General features: G+C 37.2%; 1 protein-coding gene across 1 annotated transcript; it reads left to right on the top strand.

Moving 5' to 3' along the window:
• The first annotated feature begins 134 nt into the window (after positions 1-134).
• LOC147080074 (uncharacterized) lies at positions 135-21,701 on the top strand. Its single transcript, XM_085948043.1, has 5 exons — positions 135-354; positions 1,923-2,069; positions 12,499-12,603; positions 13,763-13,931; positions 20,566-21,701. Exons 1-5 carry the CDS (start codon positions 187-189, stop codon positions 20,571-20,573), a joined length of 597 nt encoding a protein of 198 aa, XP_085804169.1. The 5' UTR covers positions 135-186; the 3' UTR covers positions 20,574-21,701.
• The last annotated feature ends 1,123 nt before the right edge of the window (positions 21,702-22,824 follow it).

A 22,824-nucleotide genomic window follows, 5' to 3' on the forward strand; every position in this document is an offset into this window, starting at 1 on the left:
GAAGATTAGAATGGGAAGGCGGCTGTGGAGTTGTACCAAAGGAAGTTTAGTTTTGTATTTAATTTTTATAATATTGCGAAAGTGGCAACACGGTTAACTATTTTTGTCTATGGCGAAATGCCTACGCCACGTCACGTCTGTTACGTTCTTATCTATGGTTGCGTTCTGTGTGCCACGGTCAACTTGATGAACAATTGCATGCATAAAATGGATATTAAACGCGAACGAGAAGACTCCGAACCTTTTGCAGAAGGGAAACAAAGGTTTGAGGTACCTGTGGATCATGATCCAAACAGCCAACTGCTTACCTACATAAAGCAAAAGGACACCGACGAGGCTAGATACACTTTTGAGGTTAGTTTTTCATAACGGATTGTTGTATGTCGTAGTATTGTTTGTTTTAAGATGTGTGTCGTCAGACGTAATAATCAGTGTACCTATGTATTTTGTGTAATAAAAACCGCGTGCAAATGCGACACAGTTCCGAGCGGCCTACGTCACCCGTATAACCCCAGTTAATTTTGCTGCCAACACTGTCCCTGTACTTTTAACTATGAGTTTTCGTAGCAATCAGTGTTGCCATATTTTGAAAGTGGAATTATAGTACAGAGCCTCCAAAATTATAGTATTTGGAGATAAAATATAGTACGCGTTGTCATCTGTTGAAAATGAAAATTTTCCCAATTTTTCATAGTCGGCTCGTTTTTATTAGGAAAAATATTTCGCCGCGGGCCGCAGGTTCCCGATTTTTCATAGTCGGCTTGTTTTTTTTAGGAAAAATATTTCGTCGCGGGCCGCAGGTTCCCAATTTTTCATGGTCGGCTTGTTTTTTAGGAAAAATATTTCGTCGCGGGCCGCAGGTTCCCGATTTTTCATGGTCGGCTTGTTTTTTAGGAAAAATATTTCGTCGCGGGCCGCAGGTTCCCGATTTTTCGTGGTCGGCTTGTTGTTGTGAAAATTATAGTACGATTTTCAAAATTATAGTATTTTGGGCGTACTATACCTATTTTATATCGTACATAGTACGGTTGGCAACACTGGTAACAATTGATACCACACCTAACATTGTCATTGTTATTGATTGCCCACAAACAAGGCTTTTATTTTCATAAACGAAACTAATACATAATACATTCCATTGGGTCTATTCTATACTTATCGAACACTAAAGTAATAAATAGTATCAAACTTAGGGTAGGTTTGTATCAAAATATTAGCACTTATTGTAACAATTACACGAAGCTGGTTTTTATTATTGCAATAAGTGCGATATTTTAACAGCAGCAAGATAGGTGCTGTTAAAATATAGCACTTATTGTAACAATAAAAACCAGCTTCGTGTAATTGTTACAATAAGTGCTAATATTTTGATACAAACCTACCCTAAGTTTGATAATATTTATCACTTTATCACTTTAGCGGTCGATAAGTATAGAATAGACCCACTGTTCTCGACAGTGCAACAAATGATAATAAAAGTTTTATTATTGGCGGCGACGATTTTGAAACTGGATTCATTTGTTTTTCTAGGGCCGGTTTTCACAAACACTAATAACACAGCGACGAATTGAATCGTCAGATCATTTATTTTTGAATGGACATTGAGTATTCTTATTCAAAAGGTTAATAGCCATTGATTGGTCGACATAATTGAGTACCTATCGACAAGTTTCCTCCAATAATTATATTAATAATATTTTGTTTTATTTCAAATTAATTTATAGGTACTAGTTATGAATAATTGACATTAACAATTAAATTGTTATCGTAGATTAGTACCTATTGTTTGCTAGTTTATTTTGTTTAGTAGGTAGATAACGACAGACACCATGTCCACATTGCAGAGTGTACGAGCTGATATCCTTCAAGTATGTGGTCGAGCTACACACGTATGACTTATAACACAATATTTTGTTTTTCAGAATATTGTTTCAGACCCGAAACTAATAACATTGCAGTCAGACACTCCGCTAATTGACATCAAGACTGAGTTTATTGAAGACGTAAAATCCCCAATAAATTATGAAGATCAGCAACAGGATGGGTCTTATTCGGAGCGAGTTCATCGGGTAGGTACTTTTATTTTAAATACTGACCAGTGTTGCCATCTTTTTCTATGTTGACTATAGTACAAAAGGGTAAAAATTATAGTATTTCAGAAAAAAAATATATTACAGAAACATTTTTCGTCTCGAATCCTTCAAAATTATAGTATTGTACTATAATTATAGTACGGTTGGCAACACTGATATTGACAGAAATACTGATCGTCTAAGGCAGTGCTCCGCAACCGGTGTGCCGTAAGACGATGCAAGGTGTACCGCGGAGCAATGGTTCCAAAAAAAACACAAATAATTTTGTATATTATACAATATTTACTTAATAGCCAAATTTGCGTACATGGCTGGTAATACATTTGAGCACCTGCATGAACTTAATAAAATAATGCAAGGTCAGAATGAAAATATATGAACGGGATCTGATAAATTAGAAGGAGTTAAGACAAGTATCTCTACAAATGTACCAATGGACCTACCAGACCACCAATGAAAACTAGCAATTAATTTTGGATCCGTCTCAAAAAAATTTAAGTAACTTTGCTTCAAAAGAAATTTCATGGTTACTTTCATACAATCAATACGACTGAATCCGAAACCCTTTTGCAACCAATGACGAATATTCTATGGAAGCGCTTTCCCTATAAATTCGAGAGTAATTTTTTTAATTGAGAAACAAAACTGAACTTCGCCGATGTTCCATTGGCTATTTTCTGGATTTCGGTTTATAAAGAAAATCCTCGTATTTTTGACAAGGCTATCACAGTTCAGCTGCTATTTTCTACGACATATCTAGGTGAGCAAAGTTTTTCAACTCAAGTTATAATTAAAAATAATATACAGTCTTGCTTGAAGGGTCTTGACCAAGAACTTCGGGTTGCTCTTTCAAATATCTAGTCAAAATATATTAAACTTTTACGTTCATTGGAACAAGATCACATTAATTAGTTATTTTATTGATAATACAAATACATGGGAATATGTACATTTGGTTCTTCATTTTGAGTTATGTATATTTAATTATTTATCAAATAAAAAACATAACATAAGTATGTAATGTAATTTTGGTGCACGTCCCCCACAAGGTGGGGGGCTCTAGCCTGAGGGCCCAGGCTCAGGGGGGCGGCGTGGCAGGTCAAGCAGATAAGTGAGATAAGCGCTGTTTCACTTCGCTGATATTATTATTTTTAAAACATACAATTGTGGGATACAATAATTTATTATTATTTTGTCAATACTCGACAAATAATTATTCCTTACTGACAACTAGCCATAATTCAAGTGGATATATTAATAAATACAAAAAATCGCTAAACATAGAATAAATACAATTAATATTACCTCGAACACCATTTGAAAAACGCTATTTTAAAGTATCACACTGTCTTCAACATTAGCGATAGGTAGGGGTGGAGGCGCCGAAGATTCTAGCCTGGGTTCCATGTTTTCGTATATAAATTGTTTTACGCGTGGTGTGCCGTGGAATTCGGGGAAGAACTTTAGTGTGCCGTGGGTGAGAAAAGGTTGCGGAGCACTGGTCTAAGGGATGGAATGAACTGACAACACTCGAATACATGAAAAATCAGTAATGCCAGTGACGACAAAATCTTCGAATACTTATTTATTTCTTTCGACCATGTCCGATCTTAATAGGATGATAATATTGTGCCGCCAAAAAGTAGAGGTTTGTAATAACAGATTTTTTTACGAGAAATGGATGTTGCCACGTGCTCAACCTATGAGGTCCATACTCTAAGACTACAAACAGGAACAGAAAATAATATTATTTGCCAGACCCAGGATTCGTACCTGGACAGTGGCGCACCCAGGATTTAATATTGGGGGCGGGGCCCAAGGAGGAGAATGTCAATTGGACGATGTTATGCAGTAACCAGTTAAGCGACACTTTTGTGTTTTTGCGTTTTTCGGTTTAACGATAATATGAATACGTTTTCTACGTTTTGCAAAAAAGATCGTGGTCAAATTCGGTCTATATTGCCATCTATGAGACTTTTAAAAAATGTGTTAATTAATTAATGGACAATTCCGTTTTGCAGTAAACAGTTATCCACCAAACAACATGGCCGCTATTGTCAAACTGTGATGTCACGCGTTGTCGTTTTTTGCAGTTTTTAACAATATCTGCCCAGTTGTCATCGCCCCACTCACTTAAATTCATTATAGTTATTGTTTTTTTAAGCTACAGTGGAAATACAAGGCTAAGGTAAGCTGAATTGATCAATAAAAAAGGGTTTTTTAGGATGTGTCACTTTCAGCCTTCACTAAACTGATTATTGCAAAAATTATTTTCACACTTTTATGGTGCATAATCAGTTGCTTAACTGATTATTGCGAAATGTGATTCACGTTTTTCATTTTATTTGGTGTTTAACTGGTAGTTGCAAAATGATTTATCGAAATATTTGGTTGATACATAAATATTGCCGTAGCAATAAAACAACTGTCTTTAATAATTTATTAGTGTATAATAAGGAATTTTTATATAAATATAATTTTATTTATATGTAAATGGGGATTATTGATGCTAATATATTTTTTCTATATTGTAAAAAAATACATAATTTTGTAATAAATATTCCATATTCATATTGTTTTTTTAATAAGCACAACCAAATTCGTAAATAATTGATATGTTAATGGAAAAGCAGTTAAGTCACACTTTTGGTGCTTAGTGGGTTTTTTTTTTTTTTTTTTTTTTAATAATAACCATACCCTTGCTTTTTCGTACAAGGTGGTTGGGTGGGTTAGTTGCATTGATGTGGGGCTAATTAGGTGCCTCCATTTATATCTTTAATTTTCTTTATGGCCAGGATTAAATATTTTGTGTAGTGTTCTTGTGTTGTTCTATTGCTTAGTGCTTCGTGAGGCTTTTGGAGGTCAATTTCGTGATTATGTTGTCTACATCGAGTCCTGAGAGTCCATCGCTCCCTTTCTAGTATAGGGCAGTCATTGATGACATGCCACACAGTTTGAGATGTGTTGCCGTCACATGGACAACAGTCGTCATCCCTCAATTTAAATCTTTTTAGATAAGCTCGCACCGATCCGTGGCCTGTTAGTATCTGTGTGAGTTCGTGTGATATTTTTAAGTTCCTGGCAAGAGTGATGGCACAGTTTATGTTTGGAATAAATTTCTGCGTTATTGATCCTGTGGCGGATGTTGTGTATCTGTGGTTCCATAGCTCTATGGTATCTTCGTTTAGTTTTTGTTTTGCGTAACTCAGAGGGAAGTGTGTATAGGGTACAGGTCTTTTGTCTGTTGTGGCTTGTTTGGCGTATTTGTCAGCTTCCTCGTTTTCGGCTATCCCTGTGTGACTTCTTATCCAGAAGAATCTGGGGTTTGTTCCTATCATTCGAAGCTGTGTTGACAGTGTTAAAATGTCTCTTACAAGTGGGTGTGTCGATGATGGGTTTTGGAGAGCTACCAGACTGGATTGGCTATCTGAGAATATGTTTACATAGTCGTGTCTGTGGAACTTTAATCTTTTGAGTGTCCACTCGAGAGATTCTCTGATAGCAAATATTTCTGCTTGGAAAACAGTGCAGTAGCTTTCGAGCTTAAATTTTCGGGGTGTTATTAATGTTCCATTTTCGTAGGCTACAAAAGCTGCCCCTACTTTGTTATCGATTAGACTGCCATCTGTGTAGATCTCCAATCCTGTGATGTGGTATTTTGTTTTAGTGTCTTCGTCAACTGTTCCTATGTGTTCTATATTTTCTAGATGTCTGTTACCAGGATGTGGAAGTTGTGTGTAGTGTATTTTGTTTTCGTATGTTCTGTCTGTAGGTAAGTGTCGGGGAAGTATGTGGCTTGTTTTAACTTGGTATATTCCTGTAAGTTCTTGTATTTTTATATCTATTGGCGCTATTCCTGCCAGGGCTTGTGCTGACGTTAGCGATATTGTGCGATATCCCTTGCAAATTGATATTGCGAAAGGTCTTTGCGCGGAATTCAGTCTTTTTTGGATCGACTTTCTGTGAGTTGCTTTATTCCAGACCGATGCCGCGTAAGTTAAGGTTGGCTCCACAGCTCCATGATATATAATTTTTAAAACTTCAGGAGACGCCCCCCAAGTGGCTCTTGCTGTTTTTAAAAAGAATTTTCCCATTTGAGCTGCTTTCTTACATATGTAGTCGACGTGTTTCGCCCAATTGATGTTCCTGTCTAGTATTATGCCAAGAATTTTAAAGGAATCGACCAACTCTTTCGGTTTTCCTTTCCACTGGATTTCTGGTGTTCGTATTTTCCTTTTGTTGATAAACATTATATTTGTCTTAATATCTGAGAAGGTTAGTTTTACGTCTTCACCCCATGAGTTTACTTTTTGAAGCACGCTATTGGTTTTTAATTCCAGTTCGTCGGTGTCTTTTGCTGCTATCAATATTAACACATCGTCAGCAAAGGCTTGTATGTGTGTATTGTGGGGTAAGAGTATTGTTAATAGACTGTCTAAGGCGATATTCCATAGTGTTGGGCCACAAGTTGAGCCTTGGATGCAACCTTGGGTTTGGTCTTGTTTTATTTCTTCGTCTGCATACTTTAGTTTTACTTCCCTATCTTGTAGATAACTGCAAAACAGTTTGTACAAGTTAGGCGGTGTTGACTTGATTGCAAGGGCGTTTTTTATGTGTGGCCACCATGCGTTATCAAATGCACCTTGAATGTCTAGGGAAATTGCTATGAGTGATTCTTTCAATTCGAGATGCGTTGAGATTATGTGTACGGCTTTGTTTAGTGCGTGTTCTGTTGATGTTTGAGGGGTAAAGCCAAACTGTTTAGTGCTCAATTTGTTGTTTTTTGTAAGATGCCAGTGCACTCTCTGAATTGCTAGTTTTTCTAGCACTTTTCCGAAAACGGGAAGGAGGCCGATAGGCCTGTACGATTTTGTGTCCATAGCATCTTTCCCAGGCTTAGGAACGGCCTTAATGATCGCTATTTTCCAGGATTTCGGGAAGTGAACGAGTGTCAGACATTTATTGTATAGTAGTAGAATTTCTTCAGGGAAGTTTTTTGCAAAATTTTGGCAGATATCTAATGTGAGGTTGTCGTGTCCAGGTGCCTTTTTTGGAGTCATATTCTGTAAGGCGGATAGGATCTCAGTAAGTGTGAATTGGATATCATCCTCTCCGTCCGGAATATGGTTGTCTGATGTGTGTCTGATGTAGTGTTGAATCGGTGTATCTGTTGTTGGATCATCGTATGGAAAAAATTTTTCCATTAGGGCTTTTGCAGAGTCTTTTGCGGATGAGTGCTTTACTCCCTCTGTAGTAAGTGTCGATTGAATATTGCTGGCATTAGTTTTTTTTGTTATTTTGTATAGCGAAGACCATGCTGTCTTTGGCGTCTGAGATTCATAAAATAATTTAGCGCTTTTAATTTTTGCTTCCTCAATGGCTGTTTTGTATGCTTCTCTTTTGTCGATATAGTCAGTGAGCTTTTGTGGTCGCATGATGTCACTTGAGTTCTGTAATTTCCGTTTTGATCTGAGAGTTATTCTTTTCATTTTTGTTAATTCAGCGTTCCACCAGATTGGATTTTTCCTGATATCATGTTGCGTTTTTTGTGGGAGTATTTTATGGCATGCGATAGAGATTGCCGAGGTGACCGTTTCCACTGCAGTGTCGAGTGCAGGAGTTGTATGTATGTTTTCAAGGAACTGTTTATCTATGTTAAGCTCGGCCATGTTTTCCCTTGTCAATTCATTTATTTTTCTCCAGTCGGTTTTTTCATTTGTTATAAAAATGCGTGTTGAGTCGGTCATGGGTGAGAGTACGCTAATTGTATTGTTCCAAGTAAAGGTGATTGGGTTGTGGTCTGAGATGGGGTTGTGTTGGTCTTCTACTGTCCAGTTAGCAATTTTGTGTGTTGTGTTTGGTGAAGAGATAGTGATATCGATATGAGATTTTAAATGTTTCCCGTTCCGCCAGGTGCTGTAAGTTGGAACTGATCCTTCATTACATACGTGCCACCCAATGCTGGCTAGGCAACTGATGACCTCATCGCCTCTTTTGTCATTTTTCGGGCTCCCCCACCAGCTGCTTTTTGCATTGAAATCTCCTCCTATTATATATTCGCCTTTATCTTTTCCTAATTTTTCAATTTTTTGGAGTGTTACCAATGTTGAGGATGGTGGTGGTATATAAATTGATCCAATCGTTAGCTGCAAGGTTCCAGATTTCAAGGTTGCAAATGCATTGCACTGGTCAGATATGTCGCTTCTCCAAAGAAGGCGGAGGTTAGGATTGGAGACGATTATTACGGCTTTGCAGGGGTTTTCCGATGTTCCGTCGGCCTGATATATTGTTAGATTATGGGGAGATGTTACTCTGCCCGTATTTCCGACGTAAGGCTCTTAAAGAAGTAGTATATCATAGTATTTGGCCTGAGCTATTATGTGATCCATTGCTGAGCGGCATCGCTGAAGATTTTGTTGAAGAAAAATAATATTTTTGACTGCCTTATTCCTAGAAGTTTGATTTTTCTTTTGGTCTGATGTCCATTGGTCGACTCTTGCTATCTGGCTATGACCGATATTGGCGTGTACTAATTTTATTTTAGCAGCCATAATCAATTGAGTTGAGAGACTTTTTTAAATATGCTTCTTGTGCAGGGCATAGTTTTTCCCCTGTTTTGTGACTAGCGGGCTTCCCGTAGCGTGTAAAAGTTGCACATATTGGTGTTTTATTAGACTGTGGACACTCGGTAGATATGTGACCCTGTGATGCACAGTGGGAACAGACTTGAGGCTCTTTACAAAATTTGCTCGGATGTCCATACATGCAACATTGTGTGCACAATGTTATACCAGTAAAGTCACGCACTCTGTGTGACGACCATTCAAAATAGCACCGACCTTGTTCTATTAATAGGTGCCTTACTGCTGGTTGGACATAAAATACTCGGTGACATGTAGGGCCTTCTCGAGGTCCTGCAAGATGACTGCGGATGGTTGTTTTTGTGAACACTTCGGCAGGTAATTGTATTTCGCGGATTGATTGATGAATGCCTTGTAGGAAGTCTTCGTCCTCAACTTCCCGTGGTACGTCATAAATGATTATACGTGGCAGTCTTTTGGGTGGGATTTTTGCTTCCAGTTTGTTTGATTTGAAGCCTGGTGCGGCTGCTAGGCGTTCTGAGTCGGACTCTGTGGCAGTATTTATTACGACCCCACGATTCTTTACCAATCGTACGCCGGTAATTTTCACTCCTAACTCTTTGGGATTTATCGCTTCTTGTATGATGGCCTTTGTTGATGCGGAATCTTTTATTTTGTCATTTGTCGGGAAAACCAGTACTGCAGGCTTGGTCGGACGTACTGCAGCGCCTAGACGGGATATAGGTGGTGGAAATGTTTGTTTTACAGCACCTGCATATGATGAAGTGGAACTTTTAAAGGCTTTCATTTTTATGAGTTCCATTGCTTGTCGAACAGTTCCTTCATTCGTGGAAATTTGTTGTGCTAGAATTCTAGCAGATGCTGAATTTTCTGCTGATTCGGCAACTGTTGCGGCGAACAAATGCATCAGTGTATCCATCTTGTCTAGGATTATTGTTTTTTTGTTCCTTTAGGTTTTTAGCCGACAGAGCAGCCAGTGCTTCCTTGATGGAAATAAACAGCCCATTTGCTTGATTCAGCAGTTCAGTGGAATTTATTTTTGAGCATATCTTGGTACTGTTTGGTTCTGAATAAGTTGGTGTTCTCTTAAGAAGCGTACTGGGGGTGAATGGTGAGTCTTCCCTCGATGAAGAAGAGTCATCCTGGGTGTCGCTATTTATGAGTCGGCGTCGTGGAGAACGCCGCTTCTTCAGTTCGGTTTTTATGCGTATTCGAGTGTGAGACCTTTCTCAGTGAAGTTGATAACCCCTGTTGTTCGACTGCTACTGCTCATTAAGTATTAAATTATTGACATTTAATGAACCAACATTCACAACAGCACTAGCACTTAATTGCAGATTAACACTGATTACTTAATTACACTATCACGTAAGTAGTTTTGCTTGATGTTTGCACTGCGATATAAATTTTAGCTTTAAATTTATTCAATTGTCATTAGTTGTTAACAGTTATATTGGCACTATTAATTGGTAATGATAATGGTTCACTAACGAGGCGCGGTACAACACAATGTACGTCCTACTCGCTCAGCGTTTCGAACTTGATTCTCTTAGTGGGTTACTGCAAAACCATTTTTTTTTTTTGGAACGATTACAATTTTGAATAACCATTTACCTTATATATTATAAACAACAGATCATATTATTAAAAAAGTCTTTATACAATCACAAGGTTTGTTTTCAAGTAATAATTTACAAAAAAAAAATATAGCTCTATTCATTATCTTGACTAAATGGTGTACGTTTTAACTTCAAATGCTTATAACTCAAAACTTCATTTTGGTGGATAACTGGTTACTGCATAACACCGTCCAATTGAGTCGCTTAGAATCATAACTCACATATTCCAATTTTGTCGTTTTTTAGTTAAATATGCCAAGTGATTCTAAATGAATTAATCTATATACAGAAAAATAGTTGAGTATTAAAAGTCAATTTAAACCATGTGAAAATCGTTGACAAAGTTCATTGTTGGTGTAATATGTCGTATATTTCAAAGAATAGAGTTTTGTCACCAACGTCTTCCTAACCAATCGGGGAGCTCTATTTCTCATAGTATGCTGTATGTCTGCAACGTAAGGAGTATTAGGTATATATATTTAAAAAAAAAAGTTATTCGACTCTCTCACTCATTAATATTCTAGGGAGTTCAATACTGTTCTTCTAATTACAAAAAATAGTGCTCTGTTGGTTTTTAGCGATTATCTCAAAACTTGATTTTTGGAATATGTGAGTTATGATTCTAAGCGACTCAATTAGTCCTATAGGCTCTTTATTTTCTTCACAGCCTAATTTCTCATATATCGGTCTTTTGTCTATTGCATTCGGTGTACCTACATCATGGTCCCCACATCCTGAAGCGCGCCCTCAGGCTAGGATATTTGGGATCTACCTACCGCTAAGATTAAAGGCAGTGTGAAACACTACATTAACGTTTTTTAAATTGTGTTTTAGTTCAAATTAAGGGTACTTATACAGTGAATTATTGGTGATTTTTAATACATCTACTTTAAGAATAAAGCTGTCGAGCATTGACACATAATAATCAAAAAGTATATTGCACGATTATATAAGTTATTGAAAATGTTTATGACCATAAATTATAATAGCGCCGCAGGCAACTTTGTTACTATTAAAGCTAATTTATGATGAGGGTTTATCTCACTTATCTGGTCAACCCGACGCGCCGGGCCCCCCACAGCCCAGGCCTCCAGACTAGAGCCCTGTCAGCCCTCCCCAGCCATGACCTACACCACTCCGGAATTCGGGTGGACACCGAGAATTTTTTGACAGTTCGATTAGGGATTGGGTTTCTAAAAAAACCTGACATTAGTGTTTCGAAATTTTTGTGTTAGAAATTAAAATCTAATAAATTTTTCTAAAAAGGGTGCTAAAGAATTATTACAAATATTTTTTTTGCCGTGTTTTTATTTGTCTAAGCCCAAAGGTATAGTTTATTGGCTTTCAATTTCAATGTTTAATATCATTCTGATAATTTTCATTTTTGGGGGGTGCCAGGGCCCCTTGGGTGCGCCACTGTACCTGGACCCACGATATTATAGGCCGCTGCTTAAGCCGCTTGGCCATCGTGGGCCCAATACTAATACCTAATACAATAATTAAGTTTTCATGATTTCGATATAAATTTTTGCTTTTTATATACTTAATGGTTTTTATAGTTTTCTCGTGTTCTGCAACAATTTAAAAACTACTAGATCAATATTTATTAGGTGTACTTCTAAGCACACTGCGTAAAGTAGTCGGATTGCAGTGGAGGAGTGATAACGCGGAGAAAGACAATTCATCACCACTTGCTTAAGTGATCAGATAACAAACTATAACTGCTCAAGTCTAACCGTCGTATATCCCATTGATTTACCATCTGTCTTGATTTTACAACGTGAATAAATGTAAAGGAATGTTTTATTAATAATAATAAAACGAACTGCTTGATCACCGTTCAATGTCTCAGTCCTACAAACATTTTGTTTGCTATGGTTTTTATCTGCCATCGTTTTGGCCATTCCGAATCCCATGTACACGACGTACTTACCCCTCAGTTGTCACTCTTTCCTTACAACATGCTGTACTTACACCTTACTCATGCTTCTTCATGCGGTGGCTGCAGGCGGAATAAAAACCCGCACGTGATGTCTGTTATAGAACAATCTCCTACCAGATTTCCCAATACCGATAGTAGGCTGCAACCTTATCACAATACCGATTTGTTTTATTTTAAAATGTATTTGAAATAAATTATTATAGTTTCAGAAGGTCACTAAACAATCTGATATTAATTTTCAGGGAGTTGATTTTAAAGAGGAGTATGTTGAAGACACAATAATCCAAAGCATTCATGAGGTTCCAAAACCCGGTTACTCTTATTCGGAATGCACACCAGTAAGTCAGGTAGGTACACAATATTCTTAGAAATTTGAACAGTGTATGTACGTACTATATGGAGGAGTTTATGTCAGAGGGTTTGTTGCGACTTTGAAAGCACACATCGGGGCAATGTAATAAAAGCCTTTTTTTTCACAAGAGATATTCGGAAATTTGTAGATGATATGGGTTCTTCCACAAAGTGAAAGTTGAAGTAATAATTGTCAATATGTCACGTGCACTTTGTTATTATTAGGTATCTACTGTTTTATTAATTGGCTGAACTACGGAGTCGGTGAATGTATATACAAGATATTTTTTATCCTTTTCGCACGAAGTACGTTATGGTAACTTCCGCAAACGTTAAAATGTATGTAATTATTTCACCAACTGTAAACTGTAGTCTTATTTCATGAACATAATTATGACTGACAAAGTTTAATGAACTATTTTTATGTCGTATGTTAATAGCCTACCTCTACCATTCGCCACTGGGCCCCGATTACTATTATTTGATACAAATAGATGGGAGACTGGTGTTTTATTATGAATCCCTATAAGGTCAAGTGAATACATGTAGCCAGATTACGTATAAGTGATATCTTTAATTCTTACGCATACCTTAGAAATGGGCATCGGATAATAATATATGTAGTGTTAAAGACATAAGCAATCGTCTGAAATTATATATTTAGGATCCATGCGTATATACTTCAAATAAATATACTGATATAACTTTTCAACACACCCATTCTTCCTCTAAATTCTACCTTCTCTGTATTTTGAAAATCTTACATATCTTTAACGGCCCACATGCGCAGTTTGTTTATCATATTTGAATGTTCAAAGACATAGCTTATAATCAGTATGCGTTTAAAAATTAATAAATCTAAAAATTATTAACACCACTGGACATAAATGTTCCGAAATATGACTATATTCTAAAACATTAGAGCGAGAGGTTTAAAAGAATACTATTTCATGTAATAAAAATACTTTATGCAGTCATCAAATATTTAAAATAAATATAAATGATAATAAAGCTTCAAAATTATATATATATAGTTTATCTACAACGTTTACGGAATATTCAGGATCATGCTTAAAAAATAGCATAAAATCTCCTTTTTTAACTCTGATATACTTTAATTTTTTCTTTATTTTCAAATACTCCATGTTCTTTTAGTTGATTCCTGCAACCACTGCCATGATATGTTCCGCTAGTCTCGGATTGCCAGAGAGGATCTTAGAAGAACAGGAGCCATACGATGAAATACAGATTGACTATCAAGACATTAAAAAAGAATTGGGAGTATATGAAACTATCACGAATATAGGCAGTCGCACTGCTAAACGTAAGCACACACAATCTAAAGTCACAGACCCCAAATTATTAGTAGCCGTAATAAAGTTAGAAAAAAAATCGTTCAATAACGAAAATTTTGCGTGCAGTTTTTGTTTTGATTTTTTTGCATCGTTATCTCTATTGGAACTTCACAAAACGTGTCATAAAAAATCAATAGCGGATAAAATGAAAAATTTTGAAAGCATTCGATATGATGTCAAGAATCTAAATATAATAAATCATTCTGAAGAAAAGCCTTTTAAATGCGATCAATGTGTCTACTCATGTAAACGATCTAGTCACATGAAAGTACACAAAATGACACATTCTGCTGAAAAACCATTTACATGTGCCCAATGTGGTTACTCTTGTATTCGATCTTATGATATGAAAATTCACAAAATGACACATTCTGGTAAAAAACCATTTACATGTGACCATTGTGATTACTCTTGTATACAATCTGGTGCTATGAAAAAACACAATATGACTCATTCTGGTGAAAAGCCATTTAAATGTGACCAATGTAATTATTGTAGTAAAACATCTGAAAACATGAAAAATCACAAAATTACTCATTCTGGTGAAAAGCCATTTAAATGTGACCAATGTGATTACTCTTGTTTACAATCTAGTGCTATGAGTAATCACAAAATGACTCATTCTGGTGAAAAACCATTTAAATGTAACCAATGTGATTACTCTTGTATACAAGCTAGTGCGATGAAAATACACAAAATGACTCATTCTGGTGAAAGGCCATTTCAATGTGACCAGTGTAATTACTCATGTATACAATCTAATAATATGAAATCACACAAAATGTCTCATTCTGGTGAAAAACCATTTAAATGTGACCATTGTGATTACTCTTGTATACAATCTGGTGCTATGAAAAAACACAATATGACTCATTCTGGTGAAAAGCCATTTAAATGTGACCAATGTAATTACTGTAGTAAAACATCTGAAAACATGAAAAATCACAAAATGACTCATTCTGGTGAAAAGCCATTTAAATGTGACCAATGTGATTACTCTTGTATACAATCTGGTGCTATGAAAAAACACAATATGACTCATTCTGGTGAAAAGCCATTTAAATGTGACCAATGTAATTACTGTAGTAAAACATCTGAAAACATGAAAAATCACAAAATGACTCATTCTGGTGAAAAGCCATTTAAATGTGACCAATGTGATTACTCTTGTATACAATCTGGTGCTATGAAAAAACACAATATGACTCATTCTGGTGAAAAGCCATTTAAATGTGACCAATGTAATTACTGTAGTAAAACATCTGGAAACATGAAAAATCACAAAATGACTCATTCTGGTGAAAAGCCATTTAAATGTTACCAATGTGATTACTCTTGTATACAATCTAGTGCTATGAGTAATCACAAAATGACTCATTCTGGTGAAAAACCATTTAAATGTGACCATTCTGGTGAAAGCCATTTAAATGTGGCCAGTGTAAGTATTAACATAGAGCAACATGAAAACACACAAAATGACTCATTGTGGTAAAAAGCCATGTAAATGAGGTCAGTTTACGTACTCGTGTATAACATCCACCAACATGAAAACACACAAAATGACTTATTCTGGTGAAAAGCCATTTAAATGTGGTCAATGCGTTTTCTCGTGTATAACATCCAACAACATGGAAAATCAGATACATTCGGGCTGAAAAGCCATTTAAATGTGGGCAGTGTAAGTGCTCGTCTATAACATCCACCAACATGACAACACACAAAATGACTCATTCTGGTGAAAAGCCATTTAAATGTGGTCAATGCGATTTCTCGTGTACAACATCTAGCGGAATAAAAATACACAAAATGATACATTCAAGTAGAAAGCCATTTAAATGTGGTCAGTGTAAGTACTCGTGTATAACATCCAGCAACATGAAAACACAAATTGATTGTGTGTGTGGTCGATGCGATTTCTCGTGTACAACATCTAGCGGAATGAAAAAACACAATGATGCATTCTGGTAAAGCCATTTAAATGTGATCTATGCGATTACTCGTGTATAGTGTCTAGCGGGACAAGTAGACACAACATGATACATTCTGGTGAGAAGCCATTTAAATTTGGCCAATGTGTGTACATGTGTATAACATCAAGTGCAATGAAAAAACACAAAATGACTCATTCTTGTAAAAAATCATTTAAATGTGACCAATGCAATTACTCAACCATAGCATCCAATAATTTGAAAACACACAATAATTTCACAACAATTATTTATTGTGGTGAAAGGCATTTAGTGTGTCCAATGTAATTACGCATGTATACAATCTAGTGCGATGAAAATACGCAAAATGGCACACTCTGTTGAAATCTATTAAAATGGGATCAAATTTTACTACACGACATGTAACCATCTATAACATACTATGAAATTACACAAAATGACGCACAGTGGGGAAACCCCATTAAAGTGTTTACAATGTGATTACTCTTGTATAATACATACTAATATAACCAAATGATCCATTCTTGTGAAAAGCCATTTAACTGTGACCGATGTGATAACACATTGACAGTCTGGTCACATGAAAAGACACAAAAAGAATCATTCTTTTGACATATTTCCATTATATACATTGTAGTGTCAAAATTAAAATTTATTTTAAACTTCTCAGTCTTTTGATGTACAATTATTTTAGTTATTAACAGTTTTAATTTTAAATTTTTAATACGTGCCTATGTGAAAACAATATAATGATTTTATTTAAAATATGTTTGGTTTTAAGAGCGATGATGAGCTAAGAGAATGATGTCGTTTGTCCTCTGGGTTTCGAGATATTTGGACCTTGGGGACCGTCTTATTGCAAAACGGTGGCTGCAATTGCTTGAAACAGGTTACATCTGAGTACCTGAGTACGTTTCTACTAAAAAATAGTTTCTTGTATTTGCAAATTTTTATAGCATGCAACACGCGCTCTGGAAACTATAATTATAACTTACTCATATTCCTTGTTGACGTGTCGGAAATGAATTAATTTTCTCTCGTTTCTGTTTGCTTTGATGTTCGAACGTGTTTGACTAACGGTGCTGCCGCGAAGAAGGTACGATCGGGAAGTAGTCACAATGTAATCTTAAATTATCGAATAAAAGTTTTGTACATTTAAATAGAATCTTGCGTGATGTCTACGTACGTGATAGGTATTATGTTAACTTCAAAAGAAAGTAGTTTCAATAAATAGTTTTTCGAAAATTTCTTATGTCTTTTATTTGCTATTCATAATTAATTGCGTAGTGATATAATTTTGTATTTCTAATAAAAACAATAATTATTGTTAATAGAAAACTTCACCGCCGATAATGGATATAATTATTTTTTATTTATTTACTTTACCATCGTTTTATTAAAATCCAACACCTCAAATACATTATTGTCTTTAGGACGCCACGCTGTCTGCAAGACCTAGCGCTAAAACTGGCACTGCTAGTTTATTAATAATTAATATTACACTAACCCACGGTGGCCACGAGGCATAAGCGTTGGACTATAAAGCCGTGGGTCCCAGGTTCGAATCCTGGGTCTGGCAAGTACACATATTGTTTTTCAATTTGTGTGTCTCAGGGTATGGACCTAATAGGTTGAGCAAGTGGCTGACATCCGATTTTCGTAAAAAAAAAAATCTGTCAATACAAACCTCCACTCTGTGGAGGCCCATATGATCCTATCAGGATCGGACATGGTCGAAAAACAAATTAATTAATTGCGCGGCTTTAGCGTTGGAATATCACGCCATGGGTCCCAGGTTCGAATCCTGGGTCTGGCAAGTACACATATTGTTTCTCAATTTGTGTGTGAGTCAGGGTATGAACCTAATAGGTTGAGCAAGTGGCTGACATCCATTTCTCATAAAAAACCAAATCTGTTAATACAAACCTCTACTCTGTGGAGGCCCATATGATCCTATTAGGGTCAAATATGGTCAGAAAAAAAATAAAATTAATGTTACGTACATATAAAATTATGACTTAATTCATAATTATCAGCCTGAATCTAGCCACTGCTGTATGAAGGCCTCTCCAAGCTGGTTCCACCTATCTTGGTCCTGTGTGTTGCGTTGCCACGTACTTCTGCAGATCTTTATCATTTCATCGATTCAGCGGCCTCTCGGTCTACCTTGCGGACGTTTTGGATATCACTGGATGACTTAATTTGTCCAACTATTGTCTTTTTTCGATTATTAACCTGCATTTATTTCAAGCTTCTGTGACCTATTTATTCAATTGGGTAAGTGGTTATGAAATACTATTTTTTTTTCTATCATTGTTCTTGTTTTTGTCACCCACGATGGCTGAGCGGCTTAAGCGTCGGCCTATGATGTCGTGAGTCCCAGGTTTGAATCCTGGGTCTAGCAAGTTGTAACGTTTAAGAAACTGCAAGTTCTTCAATTGTTATTATAAATACTTACCTACATACAAGAGTGGTTCTCATATGTAATAAATGTACTTAAATGAGGATAATGACTATACCTATATCGGACTTATAACTTTATGATGCTGCTCGTGCCGACCTCGTTCTCACCTCCACCTGCCTTTGCCACCTTTCGGTGTAGAACATGAGATTCTTTCACTCAAAGGGCATGGATACGGCCACTATCCAGAGCAGCTAAACCCACGCCGGGAAGCATCTCCCATGGCGTGGATTCCCAGACTCATACAGAGTCTGGAGTAAGGTTTATGTGTTTCATCTAATCTAAAAGGTACCTCCGTCCACCAGGGTGGACGCCAGCAAGCTTTTCTTTGGAAGGGAAACAGCTGCAAAAGACCATGTGGTTGGTGGGACATTAGGTTGAAAATGAAAAGAATGATTAAGTTATATCGCTGTGACGCGGCAACATTTAATAGGTGAAATTGGTCCAGCGATAAGGTACAAAAGAATATAAAGAAATTACGTGGACGGAGACCCTCACACGAACATCCCCGTCACCAGCAGATAATATTAGCCTACACGACAAATGATAATGATGATGATTATGGATACATATTTACATGAAAGCGACATGCGGATGCATGTCGGATATGATAGAGTCCTCCTCTTTGGTGTTCCCTTCATCTGTCCATGGGTAATTTGCTACACACACGCACTTAACACTGTAGGGTACGGGATTATAACGTCTCCTATGTTGTTGTCCATGGCGGTCCGACATCTTGTAACCAAAACGTGAATACGCCACACGGCGGAGCGCCGTGCGGGCGATGCGCCCAGGAGAACGGTTGCCAGCAGAAAGAGAAAGATGTCTGTCCTTTGTCCGGCAGCTTGCCATTCCCCGCGCCCCTCCCACCTTCATCCGGTGCGGCCGTTGATTCCTTCCAGCCAGTGACATGAATGAGTGTTGCTAGTCAAAAGTCACAAGTTAGACTTTTGGTAACGAGTTTATCACGTTACAAAGTACACATATCGTTTGTCAATTTGTGTTTGTAGTATGGACTTAATAGGTTGAGCAAGTAGCTAAAATCCATTTCTCGTAAAAACAAAATCTGTTAATACGACCTCTATTCTGTAGAGGCCTATAGTAGTATTCTGTGGAGGCCCAAGTAGTAGTATTTTTAAAATTATGTACTTATATTATAATTGTGACAATATTTTTTTGAAATTCTACTTTTTAGACACAACGGGCTCCCATCAGAAAGATTGATATTTTGAGGCAAAAAAAAATATTTAAGATCATAACGATTAAGAATAAAAGGTGATTTTGAAAGGCATGCGCGCGTCGAAAAGTTTGAACAAAGTTCGTTGAACTATTTCCGGCGCCAAGCGGGCACGCTTTTTAACGTGAAGCAGGAGCAACAATCGGTCTCTCAGTTTCTGGCGTACGAACGATCAACATCGCTCTCAGTTTCTGGCGTACGAACGATCAACATCTCTCTCGGTATCTGGCCTCCGGCCGAAGGACGTCTCTCTCGGTCTATGGCATCCGACGGAAGAACATGGCCCTATAACCCTGACGACACGCGATGGAGGATCTCCCTTCGAATCCGCTTTGGAAGGAATCGAGGACGAAAGGAACTGAGGTTATTTTAACTTGGTATTTATTTTAATCATTTACGTAACGGTCCACCGAACTAGCACATTATTTATCTGTGATATAAATTAACTAAATTATTTTATGGCAGGCGCTCGTTAACAATTAATTAATCATACACTTTTATACTTTCATTTTCGCCTGCTTGTTATATTTATTTACCTCAATTATACCTTTGTTAAAATTTAATACCCGCGTTTTTATTTAATAACCTTTTTATTGTCTCTATGCAATTCATAGAGTGGCGCTCAAACTAATATATTCTTATTGTATTTTAATTATTATACTATTACAGTATTAACCGAATGACAAAAGCAGCCGACAGGTAACTGAGGCTTTGGAGGCATGTCAACCCCCACGACCCTATCCGGCATCTCATTGCTCTACCGCATTCCTATCCCATCCCATCCTCTATCCCATATCTACTTTCCACATACCCAGGCGCACCTGCCTTCGTTCATAATTCCCATCCTATCCTTCTTTCATACAATCCTACTCACACTCCAACTACTTTTTTTTATAAAATATATCCACGTTTTAGGATGCATTCATTAACATTTTTTTTTAAATTATTATTTTCAGGGTTTTAGAGCCATGTTCTTCCATCGGATTCCTTGCCTGAGAGGGACGTCCTTCGGCCGGAGGCCAGATACCGAGAGAGATGTTGACGTTCGGACGCCAGAAACTGTGAGACCGATTGTTGCTCCTGCCTCACGTTAAAAAGCGTTCCCGCTTGGCGCCAGAAATAGTTCAACGAACTTTGTACAAACTTTTCGACGCGCGCATGCGTCCTTATGTAGTCTTTTTGCGTCGAGTTGCCAGCATAAAAAAGTGGCCATGTAAATAACATGACATTATAGAATAGGATGTGAAGGTGGGTAGGATTTATGATATGGATAGGATGGGAATTATGAAGGAAGGCTGGTGCGCCTGGATATTGGAAAAGTGGATATGGGATAGAGGATAACATATTATTTCTTGATTAAAGTCGCTCTTTCCTCATTTTGGTGCCATGTTTGTCGAAAAATGAATAAGTTATTATACTATTATTGTTACAAACTTTATGGTTTAATGTAACGAAATGAAAGAGTGAAGTATTATACTAGTGAGACTATCGATACGAGCAAGTAACGTTATACCGAGTAAGCTCTTCCCACTATACCTAATGATACGAACATAAATTGTCAGCCCTCCGTGGGTAACCCCCAGGTGGAGTAGTTGGCGACGCAACCATTTTGATCTGACCCTCATAGTCAAATCTGTCACTAGGTAAAAGACGATGACCCTTGACAAAGCTAAACATAATTAAATATGTACAAAAGTCCAACAGCTCAGCTTGACGGATCTAACGACCCCTCAAGGTGAGCTGTAGAAGGAATAAGTCGGTCACAGACCATGCACATATAGGTGACAAAACAATCTAGGTAAAAACTACAATAATAATAAATAAATACTTAATTTAAAGTTCTACTTTAATATGTAAAAATGTTTAGCAGGTATAGATTAGTAATAAACAGGGTTAAAATTATTGTAACGTAATATAATGGATTTGATAAATATTAAAGCGAGGGATGTAGACGGGCGTTACAGGTGACTGTTAATTAAGGTATTTTAATATGAATTATAAGTTAAATATTGTTTATGTTATCGGTAGAAAGACGTACCTATCTATATATTTAATTTAATTTAGAGTCCGGAAATAATAATTCTCTTTACACAAATAATTGAATATTATGTACCTACCTAACTATATTGTTAATAGTTTCTGCAAATTAACGAGCGCTCCGGCTTGTAAAATGTTCCATTTCGTGTACTGTAAACTTGTAAAACAATGTAAAGACTAGAGCATTTTATCGTCACAGGGTTTTTTATTCTAAACAATAATTTAAATTATATATAAGTATGTATATTACATATTATCACCGGCCTACTTCGCGCTTAAACGAAGATGGCAGACCGTGATAATGTCATGGCGAAAGACGGGTGTGGGAGACAGAAAAGAACGGTGTATGCTGTTGATCCTGGTTTATTATTCACAGAAGATATGTTGTAAGTCAAGCAATTAATGATATGTCAAGAACGGAAGTCAATGATGTTGATGGCCACAGCAGTAGGTGTACGGCTTGGCTGGATCGTAGGTACGCCGCTGGCTCGAGGGTGATGCGCGAATAGTCAAAAAATGGCGGTCGCGGTGTTGTGCTGTGGTAACAGTGTTGCACAGTGACAACATTGTTGACCTGCATATTCAGGTCAGCGGCGCTTCAATATTGCTCCTCAGGGGCGAGGAGGCCGACGTTGGTGATTTTCACCTCGTCCCCCCCCCTCGGCTAGCTGGCGAAGGAGTAGCATTATTGAGGCGCAGAATTAGACTCATGTCGCTCAATGCGGCCATTAAGACCTGGCAGCGAAAGTGGGACGAATCGACCAAGGGCCGGCACACATATACGTTTTTTCCAGACATACAGTGGTGAATGGAGATAACCAAATATCTGACTCCAGACCATTACACCAGTCAATTTGTGACTGGTCATGGTGGATTCGCTGGCAAGCTCTTCGAGCTTGGACTTGCAAGCCGTCCGACATGTCCATGCGGAGGGGAAATACAAGATGCCAACCACATCTTATGGGAGTGTCTGAGTATGTGCTCCGAACGGGAGGAAATGCTCAGGTCGGTCCAACCAGCTGTTGGACCCATCGGCCCATCCGACCTGGTTGCTACTAAGGCCAATTATCTTGCTTTCAAAAAATTTGCGGCGTCTTACTACGGGCGTGAAGATCTCTTCACATAAATTTTGCTGCCTGTATGATTAGCTTCGTTCTTTAATTTAAAAAACAAGTAGG

The sequence above is a fragment of the Rhyacophila brunnea genome, unplaced genomic scaffold (assembly GCF_057557595.1).
Source record: "Rhyacophila brunnea isolate RB1 unplaced genomic scaffold, BYU_Rbru_1.0 scaffold_1, whole genome shotgun sequence".
In the NCBI taxonomy this organism is placed as follows: domain Eukaryota; kingdom Metazoa; phylum Arthropoda; class Insecta; order Trichoptera; family Rhyacophilidae; genus Rhyacophila; species Rhyacophila brunnea.

What these genes read in the sequence shown, in the direction of transcription:
- LOC147080074 (XM_085948043.1), top strand. Translation starts at nt 187, where the DNA reads ATGAACAATTGCATGCATAAAATGGATATTAAACGCGAACGAGAAGAC. An exon ending in ATTCGGAGCGAGTTCATCGG is followed by an intron (nt 2,070 to 12,498) that starts GTAGGTACTTTT and finishes ATTAATTTTCAG; the next exon opens with GGAGTTGATTTTAAAGAGGA. An exon ending in AATGCACACCAGTAAGTCAG is followed by an intron (nt 12,604 to 13,762) that starts GTAGGTACACAA and finishes ATGTTCTTTTAG; the next exon opens with TTGATTCCTGCAACCACTGC.